Source organism: Pelobates fuscus, chromosome 2 (genome assembly GCF_036172605.1).
Source record: "Pelobates fuscus isolate aPelFus1 chromosome 2, aPelFus1.pri, whole genome shotgun sequence".
Classification (NCBI taxonomy): Eukaryota; Metazoa; Chordata; class Amphibia; order Anura; family Pelobatidae; genus Pelobates; species Pelobates fuscus.
This window is the reverse complement of record NC_086318.1, coordinates 291,781,149-291,800,680: the sequence shown is the minus strand read 5'-3', so window position 1 is coordinate 291,800,680 and position 19,532 is coordinate 291,781,149. Positions and strand designations below refer to the sequence as shown.

General features: G+C 39.1%; 1 protein-coding gene across 20 annotated transcripts in view; it reads left to right on the top strand.

Annotated features, from left to right (window-relative positions):
• AFDN (afadin, adherens junction formation factor) overlaps nt 1-19,532 on the top strand; it is a 202,010-nt gene that overhangs the window by 125,148 nt on the left and 57,330 nt on the right. For 14 of the 20 annotated variants that reach the window (XM_063443438.1, XM_063443450.1, XM_063443446.1 and 11 more), the window contains 8 exons: nt 2,317-2,337; nt 3,015-3,160; nt 3,859-3,953; nt 5,036-5,301; nt 5,711-5,854; nt 6,649-6,847; nt 7,982-8,085; nt 10,190-10,270. In XM_063443438.1, coding sequence (XP_063299508.1) covers nt 2,317-2,337; nt 3,015-3,160; nt 3,859-3,953; nt 5,036-5,301; nt 5,711-5,854; nt 6,649-6,847; nt 7,982-8,085; nt 10,190-10,270 — 1,056 coding nt within the window. The remainder of the gene's footprint in view (nt 1-2,316; nt 2,338-3,014; nt 3,161-3,858; nt 3,954-5,035; nt 5,302-5,710; nt 5,855-6,648; nt 6,848-7,981; nt 8,086-10,189; nt 10,271-19,532) is intronic. The other 6 variants (XM_063443439.1, XM_063443457.1, XM_063443454.1 and 3 more) reach the window with 1 other exon arrangement.

Below are 19,532 nucleotides of genomic sequence, written 5' to 3'. Positions count from 1 at the left end.
CCATTGGAATAAAACTAATAGGGATCTGTGCCAGAGCGCACGTAACGTTTTCTTTGTTTTTACGAAGTATTTTGAGCTGTTAGATACTGAGCCACTGCTGTAAGTGCAGTGCTTTATTTTTGTGTTTTTCTATTAATGTGCTCAGCATCATTTTGCATTACAGCACCTCACCTTCATTATGACTGCATCTGAATGTGAGATTACTATGAAGGCTCTCCTTCCAAGTCGTAGAGTCCTAAATGGCAATTCCATAGTCCACTATTGTGTACACTTAAGGGGATGGCAATGTCATTTTCTCATTCTCTCAAAGGCACACATCAGCGACCTAAGGACACACATACTTTTGAGACCCATGCAGGGAGGGAGTGTGAGCTTTTACAATAATACAATTATAGTAAAATGGCAGACTTTTTTTCACATTTTACTTTAGCAATTACTGTGTGGATACAAAAGGGGAAAATAAGTAAAAGCAAAGTTGTTGGGGAGAAACGTGTAAGTACTGTACTTACTGTGCTTGTGTGTCCTCTTTCAATACCGCAAGCTGCTTGACTTCCCTAGTACAACTCAGTCTGTAAATTCAGTGGCTAAAATCTGTATGTACATGGAGTAAATTTTATGAAAGGGTGAGATGTGGCTAAGGACTAGTGTCTGAACAAAACATTATTTATTTTTTTCATTTATAAATCAATGTGCCAGATCTCTATTTTTATTTTTTTTTACCTAAAAAATAATTTTGCATGCAAATAAAGCAGGATTATGAGGATAAATGCTGTCATGTGCATACAATTTTTTTTTTATTTTGTCCATATTCTTTTAAGACCAAATAGTCAATACTTTGTTTTAAAGGGACAATCCAAGCACCAGTACTGTTTATGGTAATGACATATGTCGGGGATAGACACTCCATATGTTGTGGGCCACATCTCCCTTGATGCTTTGTCAGCATTATGGGAAATGTAGTCTACAACATCTGGTGTTTCTGAAGGTTACCTACCCATTAGGTTCCTGGTCTTTGTCTCACTGCATCAAGTTATTTAGAATTGCAATGATATCCAAAACCTTTCTACAGATGCTTCAGAGGAGTAAGCGTTCCTCTTCTACTCATGCAAAACGTTGGAAGTTTTGGGTCCATGCCATTCAAGTTACTACCTCCCATCAGCTGTGCACAGCTTTATGGGATAAAATCAGAGGTTTACAGTGTTCCAGTGTTCCTTTAGTATAACATCAATAAAAATATATTTTTTGTAGAGTTGCTGTAAAACATGCTCCATTCTATCTAGATACAATCTCTTTGTTCCAATGTTAGAAACTTAATTTAATGACTGCCTGAGTACCAGTGGCTATATGCGTGCTTACAACAAGCTAAGTGGATTTTTTCCATGTACCAGCCTGGGGTTTCATTTGACTGCTTAGAATTGGGGGACATCAGAGCATATCTGGTAAAGAAAAAAATAAAATAAAAAATTACAAAGAAGAGATGTAGGGGTTATGGCACATGGAGTGTTCCTTCAAATATAAATTAATACAATTTTTAAAATGAGAGAGCATATCCTAGACTTGGATGATCTGCTTCTCACTTAGCTGCCCCAAAAAGAGTAGTGTGTTCCTGAAAGTGTTCTGTAGTTGCTATTCGAAAAAGCTTTAGGTAATCTGAAGATCTGTTAAATGTGTGTTTGTATGTGTGTTTTGCCCTTTATTTGTATTTGTATTTTCCACCCTCATGTTTGTGTAGTAATAACCATATAGGGTATGGAGTAGCTTGATGATAAATATTTTCAGTCATTTAATAAAGAATGTTGCATATTTCTGTACTTTTTTGTGTTTTTGTTTTGTTTTGTTTGTTTTCTGGCCAGTCAGTTACCTTAGCCAGGGTATAGACTCTTATTAACTTATTTAACAAGAAGAGTCTGATATTTAACGGTCTCCAGAAAGTGGTCTTCACAGTTTACCAGAAACCCATTTTTAAGAAGTCCAAATAAAGTGATTTTGAGACACCCATCCATTATTTGGATCTGTGAAGTTTGCTGGCACATCCAGTTGACCCAAAGCTAAGGACAAGGCATTTCAGTCTTCTTTAGCTTTTATTATGCAGTGATATATCCGTTGCTATGTTTCCACCCCTTCTAGCTGTGGCGAGTCCATATTCTTACAGTAGTAGACTAGCTTAAAAAGAATGATCTATTAAGCATGTTTGGTTGTTATTGACCATATGAATATTAATAGTTGTACGTAATATTTACATAAAACTGGCCTTTCATATTTGTTTACAAGTGTCTTTCTCTGTTCTGCTTGATTTCCTCATCACTTATTCTCCAGGAAGTAGACCAGGGTGATCAGGTAGGATATGACATTGGGAGGTAATCCCAGCTACTTTGGCTTAGCAAAGTTTCACACTGCTTTCATATCAGGAGTACCAAACTCCTCTAAATGGCTGGGCTGGACAGTTCATAACACCCATTCAGCAACTGAGTTTACTGCAGTACTAAAAATCCTTTATTACTGTGCACCTTTTTGGCATCCCATAACCCTCTGCTTTAACACACCTTAATGTTGATATAAATCAAGCAACATTTTTCTTTTGTTCCATTCATTTTCCCCCTGGTTCCTATTCTTTGGATTTCATCTAACCTGACCTTGGCATTCTGTTTTTGTTACGATATCTGATAGATCAGTACCAGATGGTGTGTGTCCGATAACTAACCGTATGTAGGGTGGCAGTGGGGGGATCTTAATGCTTGGGCACACTTAAACAATAGTTACCAGATAAAGCATTCATTAAGTGCTTCCATTCAGCTTTGCAATGTTTTGCTTGCTCATTGTGTTCCACAGAAACAATATGTCCTTTAATTTGCTCAAATTAAAGCCATGAAGCTTTGCTGTTTTCTGGTAACTTGCGTGCATTGTACATATGGTGTGGAGGAACATGGTACTGGTCTATTAATGGTTGTTTATGAATAATAAAGCATGTGATTGCATTGGACTGAATCAGTAGATTTGTGATCTTATGTATACAGAAACAAAAGAATATTGCTGGTGCACTGGCATTCTGGATGGCAAATGCATCAGAACTGCTCAATTTCATAAAGCAAGACAGAGATCTCAGCCGAATCACATTGGATGCCCAGGATGTTCTGGCACATTTGGTACAGATGGCATTCAAGTAAGTCTATTATCTTCTCTTGTAATCTTGTTCTCTTCCTTGTGTATTTTTATACAAGTTTAATGTATTTGTGCCCAACTGAAAGATCCAATCTAGTGCATAATATTTACCAATCTGGAATCCAATATATATTGTTAACTTGACAGCATTACTTTTATGCAGAGTTAGGAATTGTCTGTTTATGCAGGGTTAGGAATTGAGTTTACTGTTGCCGAGTTACCCATAAGCTAAAAAGCTTAAAATCTAAATCGAACACTTAGTCTGTGTAGACTGTTGAAGCATAATGCCCTTAATGTCCCTGCTATGCTTCCCTGTACACCGCTTAGTGAGACCGGGCCTGTAATATGACTTCAGTCTCTCACTAGCGGCGAGGGAGCAGAGCAGGGACATCATGCCACCCTCCTCCATAATCTCCCAGCATGCAGCCCACCTCCACAATTCCCTAGTCAGCCTCCCGCCTCCAAGGTAATTGGCTCAGATATCCCAGGCGCCAGGGCAAAATTCTTAGGCCTGGTATCTGTGATTTGTAGAGTTCTGATATAGTTATATATTTCTGTTCATAAAAACATGTAAGAAACAGCCTACATCATTCCCACAAAACATTTTGTTCAACCCCTGATTATCTACACCTCTTTGCACATCATTGCTTGATATTGTGTGCTCATTGCTCAACTGATGCATATTTGTCTTTTAAACAGATATTTGGTGCACTGTCTTCAATCTGAACTGAGCAATTACATGCCTGCGTTTCTAGATGACCCAGAAGAGAACAACACACAGAGGCCTAAAATAGGTCAGAGGATTCAATCAAAACTAATCTGAAATCATGTCACCATTATTAAAATATATATTTATTTGAATTGTTTGCAAAATACAGAATATATAAATCAGCTTGATTCACATTTACATTCATAAACTGGCCCTTACTGCCTTGTTATTTTTAACACATGCCCTTTAAAATGGAATTATATTTTACCATTTAAACCAGAGGAACTGTTCAGATATACCATTTGTTGTGCCTAATATTTTATTACAAAAAAAATGAAAACCTTTTTTTTTTTTGGAATGCTGGATATAAATTTAGCTTTGAAATAATGAACATTTACTAGTCTATGCTTCTTTTAAATGGAGTACAACTTTATTTTTAGAAAAGAAACATACATATACATATACATATACATATACATATACATATACATATACATATACATATACATATATATATATATATATATATATATATATATATATATATATATATATTATATTAATATATATATTATATTATACAATTTATTGTCAGATAATTCTGTACATGTCTTGAAGAGCATAACCCTCGTTCCAGGGTTATAACCTTATGACCAGTGAGGGATAGTCTGCTAGGAATTGTGAAGAAGTGACACATTTTAGCTAATTATTATTGGCAAAATATAAACATAAAAAGCATAGCGGATCTGAAAACCTTTTCGCACTTGGCTATAGAAACAGTTTGGTTTTGGCGTTCAGATTTACTTCTCTAAAATTTGAAGTTTAGTGAATAACTTTGAAGAAAACTGCAAAAGTTAGTCTAAACCTTTTTTTCTCACAGTTTAGGTATTTCGGCTTAAATTTTACAAGTAACTTTTTACAATGTTGTAGTGGTTATTATTATTGGTATTTTATAGCACCAACAGTTTCTGCTGCTCTTTACAATTATATGGTGGAGATTTTTTAACAAGAAGCTGTTGTCTTCACAAATACAGTTTATGTGAATAACACCAAAACTTTTTTTGTGTAAGCAGATTAAATTGACTTGTAAAGATAGTTATTTTGCCATTATTATAAAAAAGGCAAGATAATTTAATTTTGCTGCATATCTGTCTGTTCCCTTTCCAGATGACGTGTTGCATACACTGACCGGTGCCATGTCACTCCTGAGGCGATGCAGGGTGAATGCTGCTCTAACCATCCAGCTCTTCTCGCAGCTGTTTCATTTTATCAACATGTGGTTGTTCAACCGACTGGTGACTGATCCTGACTCTGGTCTTTGCTCTCATTACTGGGGAGCCATAATACGACAACAGCTTGCCTACATAGAGGCATGGGCCGAAAAGCAAGGACTGGAGTTAGCTGCTGATTGCCACCTTAGTAGAATAGTGCAGGTAAGTGTTCTAATCCGTAGTCTGTGGTTAATGCCAGTTCTTTTGTTAACAACCATCTTAATTCTCAAAGTGCCAGAGATATTTTCAGGTAGGCCTACAAACTGCATGTAATGTTTAAAAACTTGATAAATTGTTCTTACCTAGTACTGAACAAACTGAAATTTTTTTGGAAAATAAGCCTTTTTTTCTTACCGATTTTTTTTATTTTTTTTTATTTTTTTCTTCCCATATGGTTGCCTCTTTGTATTGTGTAGTGGAGCAATGCTGTCCGGTGTGACTCCCATTACTAAGCTGTAGGTGTGCTTTAAAGACTCCTTTCAGCTGACCTGCTGTCATCAGACTGGTATTAATGTAATGATTCTCTTCTTTATGGGTCTAAAATAATCTTCCAAATATATTTTTCTTCTAGGCAACAACTCTTCTCACCATGGATAAGTACTCTCATCAAGACATTCCAAATATTAACAACACCTGCTTTAAGTTGAACTCGTTACAACTTCAGGCTCTGCTACAGAATTACCACTGTGCCCCTGATGAGCCATACATTCCAACAGTAAGTTCCCTACTTGCTACCTAGTAATGTTCCTATTTTGAGTATCCGTATTATAATTCTGAGCTTAAAAACAAATATTAATTTAGAAGAATCCAACTGTACATGTAGAGCTTAGAAAATATGTGAACTAATTACTAGTCAAAAGACAGCAATTGCATTGCAAAAGACTGCACCTGTCACTATGGGATGTTCCTGATGATTAAAAAGGTTTATAGTATAGTAATAAAGGGAATCTGACCGGAGAGTCCCTGATTATGTGGCCCAAAATGCTTACTCTTATAAAATAAGTTAACACCATTTTTACCTTGCTGACGGGGAGGGGAGGTGCTAAATATCATTATTACAACTAAAGTGTGCGTAGTACGAGATTGTATTCCTGAGGCTAAAGTTTTCCTTTAAGAAAGACATACATTTTTTAGGGCACACTCCCACATATAATATGATTTTTGACAGACCTAGTTATGTCCATGTGTATATGGAATATATACATGTTATGAATCATTGTTAATAATAGATATCCCTTAAAATCACAATATTAATCTCTGGTCAGATCCTTATTGGGGGTCTCTGTTCATAGATATTTAGGATAAGGCCCTCTTCTTTTGGGAACTCCCTGCTTAAGTGACCTTTATCTTTTCTTTTTTTTATGTTTCTCTGCATTTAGTAACAGATGCAGCATAATTGCTATTTATGCACAAGCTCTAGCATATTGTTATTTAAAGGGATACTCTAGTCTAGTTGTAAACTTACAACTTGTATAAAGTTTAATGTGTGTTAAACTCTTATTGTGGCAGGAACTGATTGAGAGTGTAGTATCTGTTGCTGAAAACACTGCTGATGAGCTAGCTCGTAGTGATGGCCGAGAAGTGCAATTGGAGGAGGATCCAGATCTGCAGCTACCCTTCCTCCTTCCTGAAGATGGCTACTCATGTGATGTAGTTCGAAACATTCCCAATGGCTTGCAGGAGTTTTTGGATCCTCTTTGTCAGAGAGGTTAGTGTTATAGGAATACCACATATAAATTCGGTTCTTATTTGGTATTTATTAAACGTGTGCACAAATTCTTTTCACCTGTGATGAACTAATCAAATTCCTATTAATTTACGCCAGTACTAATTGACCCGTCTGGGATCTACGTGATGGATCAATATGTTCCGGCACAGATTAATAGAAATCTGATTAATTTGTCCATGTTAAAAATTATCTGTGCTCAAGTATAGTATGTTAATGGTCAAAATGTATTTCAAAAGCCATTTTTGTTGGATAAATGCTGGTAAGTGTTCTCAAACATCTGGAAGCTGTTAGACAAACATACATACCTACCTACCTACTTAATTATATGATTAAAGTTTTTATATTTTACCTTTTTCTCTTGTGTAACCCTAAATACTGACCTAGTCACAGTGTACATGTCCAAAATGTCCACTGTAACTAGGTCAGTATTTAGTGATAAAATACCTCATTAATACATTACAGTTTTAAAGAGTGGCATGTTAAATCTTGTATTTAGATGCATTAAGCTGCAAATAAGCCTGAACACTGTTCTAAACTCACAATGCTTTAAATTCTTAATTTTCTACGCCAGTGGCAAAACTTCAGAACAGAATCACAGAACTACCTGTATTCACAACGTATCTTTCTTTCTGCTTTAAAATATTCCCGGTTCTGAACATTCAAATTATCAATAGATTTAAATATCATTAATGGACATAACAAGTGCTCAGGTTAGATAAATTAAACATGTACGTGGTATTGTATATTACAGTTAAAGCAACAGTGCATAATCAGTGTTCAATTCTACATCATGAAAAATTAAAGTAATTCCATAAAATATGACATGGGTCATTTTGATAACATTCTACAAGTATTCAGTTGCTTAAAATGTCCTAAGGAATTCATTAATTAGGCCAAATATTTATTTAAAATTCTTTATTTTGTTCGTGCAGAGGTTAAACATATGGGTTTGCACTGCCACAACAGCTGGTGCAACCAGGTTTAAATATTGATTTTTAAATGTGGTAGCCCTGCCTAATAAAATTGTGAACATCTATATAATCCATTACAGTGGCCTAGCTGCTATTACTAAAGGACAATCCATGTTTCTGAATGGTTTCTCTTTTCCTGAAGGGTTTTGCAGATTAATCCCTCACACACGTTCACCAGGCACCTGGACAATTTACTTTGAAGGAGCAGACTATGAAAATCACCTGTTAACAGACAATAGAGATATGGTAAGTATAGTGGCATCTATTCTCATTGACCCTGTTGTTTTAAGTGCAGAAACATCTACACTTAACAGTCCCCTGAATCAGGATGGAGTATTTTTCTTGACACTAAAAATATATAGGAATTTTGATGTATTCAAAATATGAAAACTACCGGTATATTAAATTACCGGTTTGTAAAACAGTTTACTCCTTTATTAATAATTCTGAATAATTTTATTTCTCCTTTTTTCCCCCCTGTGTATTTATGCATTTGCTCTTTTATTCACTCTGTTGAGAGTTGACCCTGGAATTGCATGCTCTAGCCCAAATTACCTAAGCTGGAGAAATTGCTTTAAGAAATTAAAATTTCTTGGTCACTTATCTATTACTTATCTATTACTCATGTTTTTAGTGAATAACCACAGTGTTTCACTGACTTGTTGACTCGCATTAGAACTAATTTGAGAAGTGTTTTACATTGACTTGGGGGTTTTAAATTCAACTAGGAAATTTGCCCTGATGTGCCTGGTGAGCTTACAATTTGATGGACGTTTAAGTGGTTCTAAAAAATCCTCTGCTATTTAAATATGCATAGAGATTTGAGAGAGTGTATTTTTTTTTTCTGACTGTAAAAACTTTAATTTCACTTGTCAGATTTCCACTTCCAATTTAGTGATTTTTCTATTTCAGGTGTAGGCAGCCTTTGTCACTCCAGATGTTATAAACTACATTACCTATAGTGCGCACACAGCAAAGCATCAGGAGTCCTGTAGTCCATAACATCTGTGGACCGAAGGTTGCCTACTCCGGATCTAGATATAGGATTCCAGTGACTTGGCTTGTTCCCACTATTTCAGTGTGGTACAAAAATATTGGAATGGCAGTTCCATCACCTAAAATTCAAATAGCTACCAGTCTATGATGTTTTAGGTTATAGAACATTGGCATTTTGCATTATACTCTTACGAGTGATCACAGTCATTTGAAATTCGAATTAAATAAAATATCCATTTGGTGGAATGAAAGTCCTTTAGTGACAAATATTTTAATTGGCCTTTTTTTCAATATGCATTATAGTATAAATAATGTTTTTGTATTTGGGAAAAAAGGCACACAGTGAATACATACAGGGTATAGTTATTTAGCTATGCATTTGCATTAATGGGACGAGGGAAAAACAAAAAAAACCTTTAAATATATTTAGATATTTTATGAGTACATGGTATTTATGACTGTCTTTGTGTGACATTTTGTGGGTGTTTTCCATTTTATTTTATTTTTTTAAATACACTTTTCTCTGTTTATGACCATGCTTATTTGCCATAGTAACAGCAACCCACTGTTGAAATAAACAAGTTCAATGTAGTAAAACACAAAATACACGGGTCAGCAAAAAGTTGACTGTTTAATTATTTTCACATTTCAGAATTTGTTTTGAAAGGGCTTGATTTTTAAATAGTTAGGATTCATTTTATATTTGTATATCCTAACTGTCTGAGATATGTGCTGAATAGTCTCTTCTGTAATAAAGCACTTTTACTGACCTTTTCAGTATTTCATAGCATTTAATTTTTGAATTACAGTTGTTCTAACAATAGTTATAACAAGGAGCATTTAATTGTGATCTTGTTTTTTTTTTAATAATAAAATAACTTCTATCTCAACAGTTAACCAAAAACATAAATGGTACTAGATTGTCTTGTTGTTCACCCCCACTCCCACCCATATTTGCAGTTGCAGGCATCTGACAACTAATAGCAAAAAGACAGTACTAGGATGAATCTCTATTTTTCCTGTGATCCATAGACTGAGAAATCCCAAACAAACTTTACTGTTTAAAAAACTTTATGGCAATTTAAACACAAAACCTAATACTCGAGTGGGAAAAAAAACAAAACATAGTTAACTATGACAAGACCTCCTTTTTATTCAGTTACTTTATTGACCCGTTTATCATTAAATCAGTCCTGGATTCAACTCAAACTGTTTTAACTCCAATGCTTATATAATGAAGTATTTTGCAAATGTTAAGTTGTGGAATTTATGAGCATCTGATGATAAATACATAAGTACTTTCTCAGTATGAGATGATACTATCTGATTTATTTCCTAAATAATTGTATTGTAGCCTTTGAGAAAAGACCCTGAAATAATCACTGTGACTCTGAAGAAGCAAAATGGCATGGGCTTGAGTATAGTTGCTGCAAAGGTGAGCAGAATGTTTTATTTCCTTTTTTTTTTTTTCATAGATTCTCTTACTATATTGTATGTGTATTTTAAAAAAAACATTATTGCTAAAAAAAAAAAATGCCTTTTTGTTTTACAAATTACTGAACGCTGAAAGCATACAAGCAAATCATGTGGTTCCTCTCTCAAGCTCAGAATGGTAGTTATACTAATAATAATAATAATAATAATACAAAAAAAAATTAATCCATTATAACAATCATATCAGTCTCTATCGAGTAAGTGACTGGAAGTCAGCTGAAATGGTTATATGATGTAGTGCTGTTGATCAGAGCAAATTAATAGATTATCAGTATCAAAATTGTTAAAGCTTTTGAAATAGTGCTTACCCCGAACACTGATAAAATAGCATTGACTGTTACAAAGACCCTGTAGTTCATTTTTCTTGGTGGTTCTTCTTTGGTATATACTGTCAAGACGACTGGCACAAAGTTTCAGTTGTCGTTGAGGGGTCAGTACACTCATTCCGGTTCCATCCTTATTTGTGAATACTTAATTTTTATTTTTTTTATTTTCAATCTGGTTAGTTGCTATGTTGAGCTTTCACAATCCCTTCACCCTCAACATGTAGGATAAACAAACTATGAATAACTTGCATGGAGTCTCAAGAAGCGAATGCAATAAAAGATGAAATGGAAGGTGAACCCAAAGCAAATACATAGTTTTACATGGCTTTTTTTGTTTTGTTTTTGGTTAGTCTTCCTTTAAATAGGCGTAATATTTTTAGTTGTTTCCAGCAATGTGCAATTTTTACATGTCGTTGCTGCCTAATCATGATAGGAGGCACTGGGAACATTCTCCTGAGTACAGCTTACTTTAGACAAAAATTGGCAGCTGTGTGAAATGAAGTGTGTTTGCCCTCCCCGTCTGCTAGCTGTGAGTCCGTAATCTGGAATTGCGTTTTTAAAAACATGATTTTTAATATGAGAAGTATGACTGTTCTGGCTGTATCTAAAGCTGTAAACAAAAAAGTACCTAGATAAATAAAATGATCACAGTATAATAATACAATGATCTTAACAATATAAGCATAACTTACTCTAAATGTTTATTTTTGGAGTTGTAGTTAATCTATGAGATTATTCATTGGTTGAATTTGACCCTTCTAATTTTCTTTGTTTGCTCTTTAAACCTTTTGACTTTACAAAACATAAGCAAGTATCCCGTTTCCGTGATTTTTATTGTAGTGTCGTGGTAAACACATGTTTATATTTCAATCAAAAAAGCTTCACATTTTGCTGTACATTTTGCCTGTAGAATTGCTAATACAATGTGTTGATTTTGTAATCATGCTATATAAATCCAATTTAAACTGCTGACAGTAACTTAAAAAGGCCTCAACAACCCACATCCTCTTTAATTAATTACCAAATACACTGCTTGTTCCCTTCACTTTGTGAGTATCCTGCTCATTCCTATATTGCCAAAGGTCATCTAGAGGCTTTCTCAGCCACACCTTTCCTATGGATTGCCCTACTTGGTCCTATTAGACTTTCCCCTACTCCCAGTCCTTTAACAAGTCACTCAAAACACACCTCTTTGGGATAGCCTTGCATCATCCTTGGTGACTCTTCTTTTGTTACTGTATCCCTCCCGTTGCTGCACACTTCACTTGTTTCCATAGTCCCTTTCACTCTCTCCTACTCAGTTTTTCCATGCACTCCTTTTACCGCTTAGGTAGACACAAGCATCCTATCTCATTTCACCTGTCAATCAATTTCTCAGGAAGTATGCTGAGGCATTTGTATTGAATGATGGGAGAGTTGAATAGAGAGTTGAAGGAGAGAGAGAGAGAAAAACACCCACATCCGCTCCCCAACATCCCCCACCCTCTCCCACCGGCAGGAAGAAGGTGCCACCTGCTGCAACTGTCCCTCATGAGTCTGCTCTAGACGGAGAATACGCCCTAAAGGGAATGCCAAAATACCACTGGCACATATGTTGGAGTGTCTCTGGCTCTTGCTGTGCTTATTCCTTTGGTGGTCATATATTTTGCTACATTATTTTCCACTCTGTTCAGATGCTAATGCCCTGGTAATAACACTGTTTTGGCATCAATCCTGCTAGTACAATGTGTAGATTACATTGAATACTCTTTCATTGGAGCATACATTGTGTCTAATACTTGAAGATTGGTTTTCACAAAAGAAAGCATGTACAATGTTCACACATACATGAAACATACGAAGCACGCCTTTTTACTTTTGTCATCCTGTGATGTTGCATTTTTCAGTGGTAAGCACTTATATTGGTTTATCTGTACATTAAGCACTACTTGTTCAATGCATTGAATGTCTGCTATATTCTGAAAGCACCAAACAGCCAATCGAAATACAATAATTTTTTATCGCAATGTGCTTTTAAATCCTTGCTGTCTCTCTATTCAGAATGAGCTTCCATTTGTAAACCCTAAATTGTGTAAAAAAAAAAAGTAACTTTTTTTTTCCCCTCTTGCCCATACACTTTATAGTATCAGTCTGCTGACAGCCTGATCCAATCACAGTGCTTTCCCATAGGATTGGCTGAGACTGACAAAGAGGCAGATCAGTGGCAGAGCCAGCACAATTCAAACACAGCCCCGGCCAATCAGCATCTCCTCATATAGCTGAATTGAATCAGTGAATCTCTATGAGGAAAGTTCAGTATCTGCATGCAGAGGGAGGAGATACTGAATGTTTGGATGCATTTTAGGCAGCCATGACCCAGGAATGATCTCTAACAGACATCTGAGGAGTGGCCAGTGGAGTTATCACTAGGCTGTAATGTAAACACTGCGTTTTCTCTGAAAAGACAGGGTTTACAGCAAAAAGCCTGAAGGTAATGATTCTACTCACCAAAACAAATTCAATAAGCTGTCGTTGTTCTGGTGACTAGTGTCCCTTATAAGGGACACTATAGGCACCCAGACCACTTCAGCTCTTTGAAGTAGTCGGGGTGCAGTGTCCCTATTCCACTTAGTGCTGCAATGTAAAAGTAGTTCCAGAGAACTGCAATGTTTACATTGCAGATCTAAGTCTACCCTCTGTGGCTGTCTACCAGACAGCCACTTGAGGGCTCCCTGAATTCAAACTGACTTTTGGTCCGTTATCTGACGCTGGATGTCCTCACGTAACTCCAGCGTCAGATTTTCCCCATAGGAAAGCTTTGAATAATGCTTTCCTATAGCGAGGTCTAATGCGCTCGCAGCCATTGCCGCTCATGCGCATTAGTTGTCCCCTGCTGGCTGGCATGGGCGGAGCCTTACCCAGTGCTGAGGGACATCGGCGCAAGTGGCTGAAGGGTTTTAATCCCTTCAGCCTCGCGGGAGGAGGGGACCCTATAGTGCCAGGAAAACAACTTTGTTTTCCAGGCACTGTAGGATCCCTTTAATCCTGGGAAGTGATATTTCCCCTTTACTTTATCTAAAAACTGCAAAGCCCCATTTATATATATATATATATATATAAATATTTTTTTTTTTCTCTTAAGACCATTAGAGGGAGACAGGGAGCTATTGAAGAATCATATTAAGTATTCGGCTCCATGGCTGGGATTGCCTGTTTAGAATGTTTTCTTGGGGTGTCTTTTGGATTGGCAGTATTTTAAATGCAACTGTATCTGCATATATATTACAGACACTATAGTGTTAGGAGTACAAACCTGTATTACTAACGCTATAATGCTGGAGTTGCTGTTTAAGACCCCGACTCCCCTCAGATTGTAATGAAAAGGTATTAAACGTACCTTTTCTCCCTGGCCGAGCCAGTTTCACCACAGCTGGCCCCCCGCTTCCCGATTACAAATCGATTTTATTTTTCCCCTCTATAAGAGATATTGACAGTAATTATTTAGTAATTTAAGTGGTCTCGCCACCAAACAGAGCAATGCTGCCTTTCCTATACATTTTGATGATCCGGTATGTTTACATAAGACCGTGCATATCCTATAGCAGTGATGGTGTGATGTAATTCCAGTAAAATACAGGTTTGGCAGGCTAAGATTGCCACAGGGCATGTGTATGTATATGTGTTTGTAGTATCGGTTAGTTGATTGCACGTGGCTAAGATGCTGTTATCACTGTACTGACCAGGTGCAGGAATGTAAGAACTGGAATTACGCGTCCCTCTCCTTTGTATCAGATGAGCCACGTGGTTAGACCGGATGGATGAGTTTAGACTCTATTTATTAAATAGGTTAAGGGTATGTGTGGGTGTAGTTAATTGTGGGAGGAGCTACAGTGCTATATAAGGAATGTACTCTATGTATTCAGTACTCAGACTTTGCTGTATTTTGGTGACGCTAGTCCCTCTGAGTCCCGATCGGTGATCCAATAAAGAATCTCTTCCTTCCTGAAGAAACCTGTGTCCATCTCTCTGTGCTTGGCTTCCGTCAGTTTCTCCGGTATCATTTGGTGCATTGGCCGGGAAGCTCATCGTTCAACGGTAGCTGAGAGGCAGAGGCGTGAGACGGTCTATCTTTGCCCACGTTCTCTACGGCTGCACCCCTGAACTTCTGCGTGGACCTCCCTTCGTCTCGGCGCCACTGGTCTGTTGTCCAGGAGATCATCGGCCTCTACGTGAGAAGTGCTGGGGTGTCCCCGTCGATGAGTGTGAACTCAGGTTCAGGAACGAGGAGGTAAGATAACTGCTGTTTTAGACGGCAGGACCCGCTAGGGGTATACCGATTGTGCGGTAGGCCCAAAGGGGTTTTTGAATCTGTATCTGCCCCCTCTGTCGGAGGGAAGGAGCGAAGGCGCACCGCTCGATCGAACGCTCTTTAGTCAGACCGTTTGATTTGGTTAGTCAGGCGGGGTCCTGGTGTAAGATAGCCCTAGCCGGACACCGGTGTCTTGTCTAGACTAGCGTTCTAGGGTGTATATTACGTTCGCTAGGTCGGAGGGACCGGGAGACTAAGCGGCGCCTGTGTAAATTCGGTTCGCTAGTTCTCATCCTATCTGGGCTAAGTGGGAAGGCGTGTAAATTTGGAACCCACTAGACTTTTGATAGTGCGACTAAGAGGCGCCTGTGTAAATTCGGTTCTCTAGCTCGCTATATATGTGGTGATTGGGCAGTGTGGCTAACCAAAACGGGTGTATATAGTTTTAGGTAGTCCATTCAAGGTACTGGCCAATAGTTTAGTTGGGAATTGTAAATGTGTTAACGATTGTTTTAGTAAAGTGTATATCTTGTTAGATAGCGCGAGCTCAGCCGTCTAGCGAGAGTGTTAATAGTGTGTTGCTGTATTATAGTGCACGGTACCATAACCCTGTATATTTACTGACATTATATAATAAGTACTAATCATTGTCGTCCATTGCATGTTTAACACCATAACCACTAATAATTGTATTGTGACCTTAACTTGTGCTTTGACCTATGCTAACCGTACTGTAACCGCTATTTGTAAAAGACGATGTTACTGGGGTGTGTTATAGACGGGTAATTCGTATATAGAGAATTATAGCGTGGGTGACTGTATAGTTACGCCAAAGGGCATAATATTGATTATATAGTGACTGGTGTAACAGCTGTGTGTGTACGGGAATTCCCTGAGTGTTTATTGTTATTGTGTACGTTTCACTTGGTAACCGTACCACGTGGTGCTGTTGCCAGAGGAAACGGGTGTGACTGTTGAATAGTACGCGTGTATAGTATTCGTTGTCGACGACGTTCCATTGTTAAGTATGGGTGCGTCGCAGTCAACGATTCCGGATCCCTTAGGATGTATGGTTAAGAATTTTAAAAAGGGATTCAAAGTTTGTGATTTTGGGGTAAAGATGTCTCCTGTACGTTTGGTCACTTTGTGTACTAGGGAGTGGCCTACTTTGGTTGCGGCATGGCCGCCACGTGGCAGTTTGGATCCAACTCTGGTACAGCGCTTACACGTGGCTGTATCGGGTAGGCCTGAACTTTACGGCCAGTTTCCTTATATTGACTGTTGGAGACAGGCCGTAAATGACTCGCCAAAATGGCTCCAGACATGCCACGAGGAGCAGTGTCGCCTCATGGTAGCTAGGACTTGCTCGTCCACTAGGACTGGTGTTAGGCCCATTTTGGACACGCCCCCTGAGTCCGAGATCCCTTTGCCGCCCCCTTACTTTCCGTTAAGAAGAAGTGACGCAAACGCAGGAAGTCCTGCACCCCTCCCCTCATTACCCTCATCCACTTCCGCTTCCTCCTCCAGTACAGGATCCACCCCCCCTCGTACTAAATCTCCCCTTCCGGAACCAGAATCCACCCCCATTAGAAACGAATATCCTGATTTGGCGCCACTTCAGACTTCCGGTCAAGCTTCATCTAGCTCGGCTCGAAGTGTTTTATTTACGACCTTTTCCCAAAACCGACCTCCCACATCCCCATACCCTATCTCTCCCCGACCGGAACCCATGACTGACGCCTCTCTACGTAGCCCCATCCAAACCCGACAGTTGACTGGTGCCCAACAATTAAAGCACTATCAGATGCCTCTTCGTCTGAATCCCGGGTCAGCTTATATCGATGCCGCAGGTCAAATGGCACACGCTGACCCAGTCTTCGTATATGTCCCATTTACCACAACCGATCTTTTAAACTGGAAGACCCATAATTCCTCGTATACTGAGAAACCACAAGCTATGACTGATCTGTTCACCTCAATAGTACAGACGCATAATCCGACATGGGCTGATTGCCAGCAGTTACTAATGACTTTATTTAACAATGAGGAAAGGACAAGAATAAATCAAGCAGCCATTAAAGCATTAGAGGATAGAGCCCGTGCTTTGAACCAAGCCAATCCAGCAGCATGGGCCGCGACACACTATCCCAACACCGATCCCGATTGGAACGTAAATGGTGCTGATATGGTTCAACTCAGAGCCTATAGAGACGCTATAATTGCTGGCATGAAAGCCGGAGGAAAGAAAGCCATTAACATGTCGAAGACAGTTGAGGTGATCCAGAAAAGCGATGAAGCGCCCAGTGTCTTTTATGACCGATTATTGGAGGCATACCGCTTGTATACCCCCTTTAATCCGGAAGACGCAGACAATTCCCGAATGGTTAACTCCGCCTTTGTCAGCCAAGCATACGGAGATATTAAGCGCAAGCTACAAAAGTTAGAAGGGTTTGCAGGTATGTCCATCACCCAACTAATGGAGGTAGCAAATAAGGTCTATATGAACAGGGATACAGAAAGTAAGAAAGAGGAAGAGCGCAAGATGCGTAAAAAGGCTGATATGCTAGCGGTAGCGATCGCAGGCGTAGATAAACGGGGCCCAGATAGAGGCAATAATAGATGGAGTAGGGAGCCTTTGAGTAGGGATCAGTGTGCGTATTGCAAGGAAGAAGGGCATTGGAGGAACGAATGTCCGCAAAGAGAGCAGTACGAGAGGGTCCTACCCAGGGCAGGCTACGGAAACTTTAGAGGCAGAGCGAGAGGTAGAGGAGGCCCCGGAGGGAGTAATGGTTATAGAGGGAGTAATGGGAACAGAGGAAGTGTTAGGGAAGACAGATATATTCCAGCAGCGCAAAGGTCCCGCGATAGAGAAGGTAGGGACTTTGTAGGATTGGCTGACACTGTCATGGAGGACTATTGATACCGACCGGGCTCCATCCCCCTTGGTCGAGCGGAGCCTATGGTCGATGTATCAATAGGGGGGAAAAGGAGTGCGTTCATGATCGACACTGGTGCTGAACATTCAGTGGTGACTAATCTAGTTGCTCCTCCATCTGGAAGGACTATTACTGTGATAGGAGCAACTGGAAGAAGTGCTGAAAGACCGGTTCTTAAAAGTCGACTCTGTACATTGGGAGGCCACGTAGTAAAACACCAATTCCTTTATATGCCTGAATGTCCAGTCCAATTGCTGGGACGTGATATGCTATCCAAATTACAAGCGCAGATTACGTTCCTACCAAATGGAACAACATCCTTAAAGTTTAATGGACCTTCAGGTATTATGACTTTATCCGTACCAAAGGAAGAAGAGTGGCGACTTTATACAGTGTTGACTAGCCAAAACCCTAGGAGTGATGAGACATTGTTTAACATACCAGGAGTTTGGGCAGAGAACAACCCACCAGGACTGGCCCGCAATATTCCACCAATAAAAATTGAACTGAAACATGGGGTTTATCCAGTGAGCCTAAGACAATATCACATTCCGCAGAAGGCTAAGAAGAACATCCAATCCTATCTGGATAAGTTCATACGGTATGGTATCCTAAAATTCTGTACTTCCCCCTGGAACACCCCATTGCTGCCTGTTCAAAAGCCCGGTACAGATGAGTATCGACCTGTACAGGACTTAAGAGCAGTCAATGATGCGGTTGTTAGCATACATCCAGTTGTACCCAATCCATATAACCTGCTTGCTTTAATTCCGGGCGGGGCTACTTACTTCACAGTCTTAGATCTCAAAGATGCCTTCTTTTGCCTCCGAATTGCCGCAGAAAGCCAATGTATTTTCGCTTTCCAATGGGAGAACGCTGTAACGGGCTCAAAACGCCAAATGACTTGGACAAGACTGCCCCAAGGGTTTAAAAATTCACCTACCCTATTTGGTTCAGCTCTAAGTCAAGATCTACTGGATTTCGAGTCTATCCCAGGAGAATGTGTATTGTTACAATATGTAGATGACTTGTTGATAGCAGCAGTTACAAAAGAAAAATGTCAGCAAGCAACGCACGATCTACTACATATTCTCTGGAAGGCAGGATACAAGGTGTCCAGGAAGAAGGCTCAGTTGTGTTTGCCAACTGTCAAGTATCTGGGATTCCATATCTCTGAAGGTCAAAGGATTATGGGGCCAGAGAGAAAAGAAGCTGTCTGCCAAATACCAATACCCAAGAATAGAAGACAAGTGCGAGAATTCTTGGGGGCAGCAGGCTTCTGTAGGATATGGATTCCCAGCTATGCGATACTGGCAAAACCTCTGTACGCAGCTATCAAAGGTACAGAGCACGACCCCTTCTTATGGACCCAAGAACAGCAAACGGCATTTGAAGATGTGAAGAAGGCTTTGATGAGTGCCCCAGCATTAGGTCTACCTGATCACACACGACCATTCTACTTATATGTACACGAGCAAAGAAGAATGGCTGTGGGAGTATTGACACAGTACTTGGGATCATGGCAAAGACCTGTTGCCTACATGTCTAAGCAACTGGATGCAGTGGCCAGCGGACTTCCACCTTGTCTAAGAGCCGTAGCTGCAGCCGCCCTGCTAGTAGCTGAAGCCGATAAACTCACTCTGGGTCAAGAAC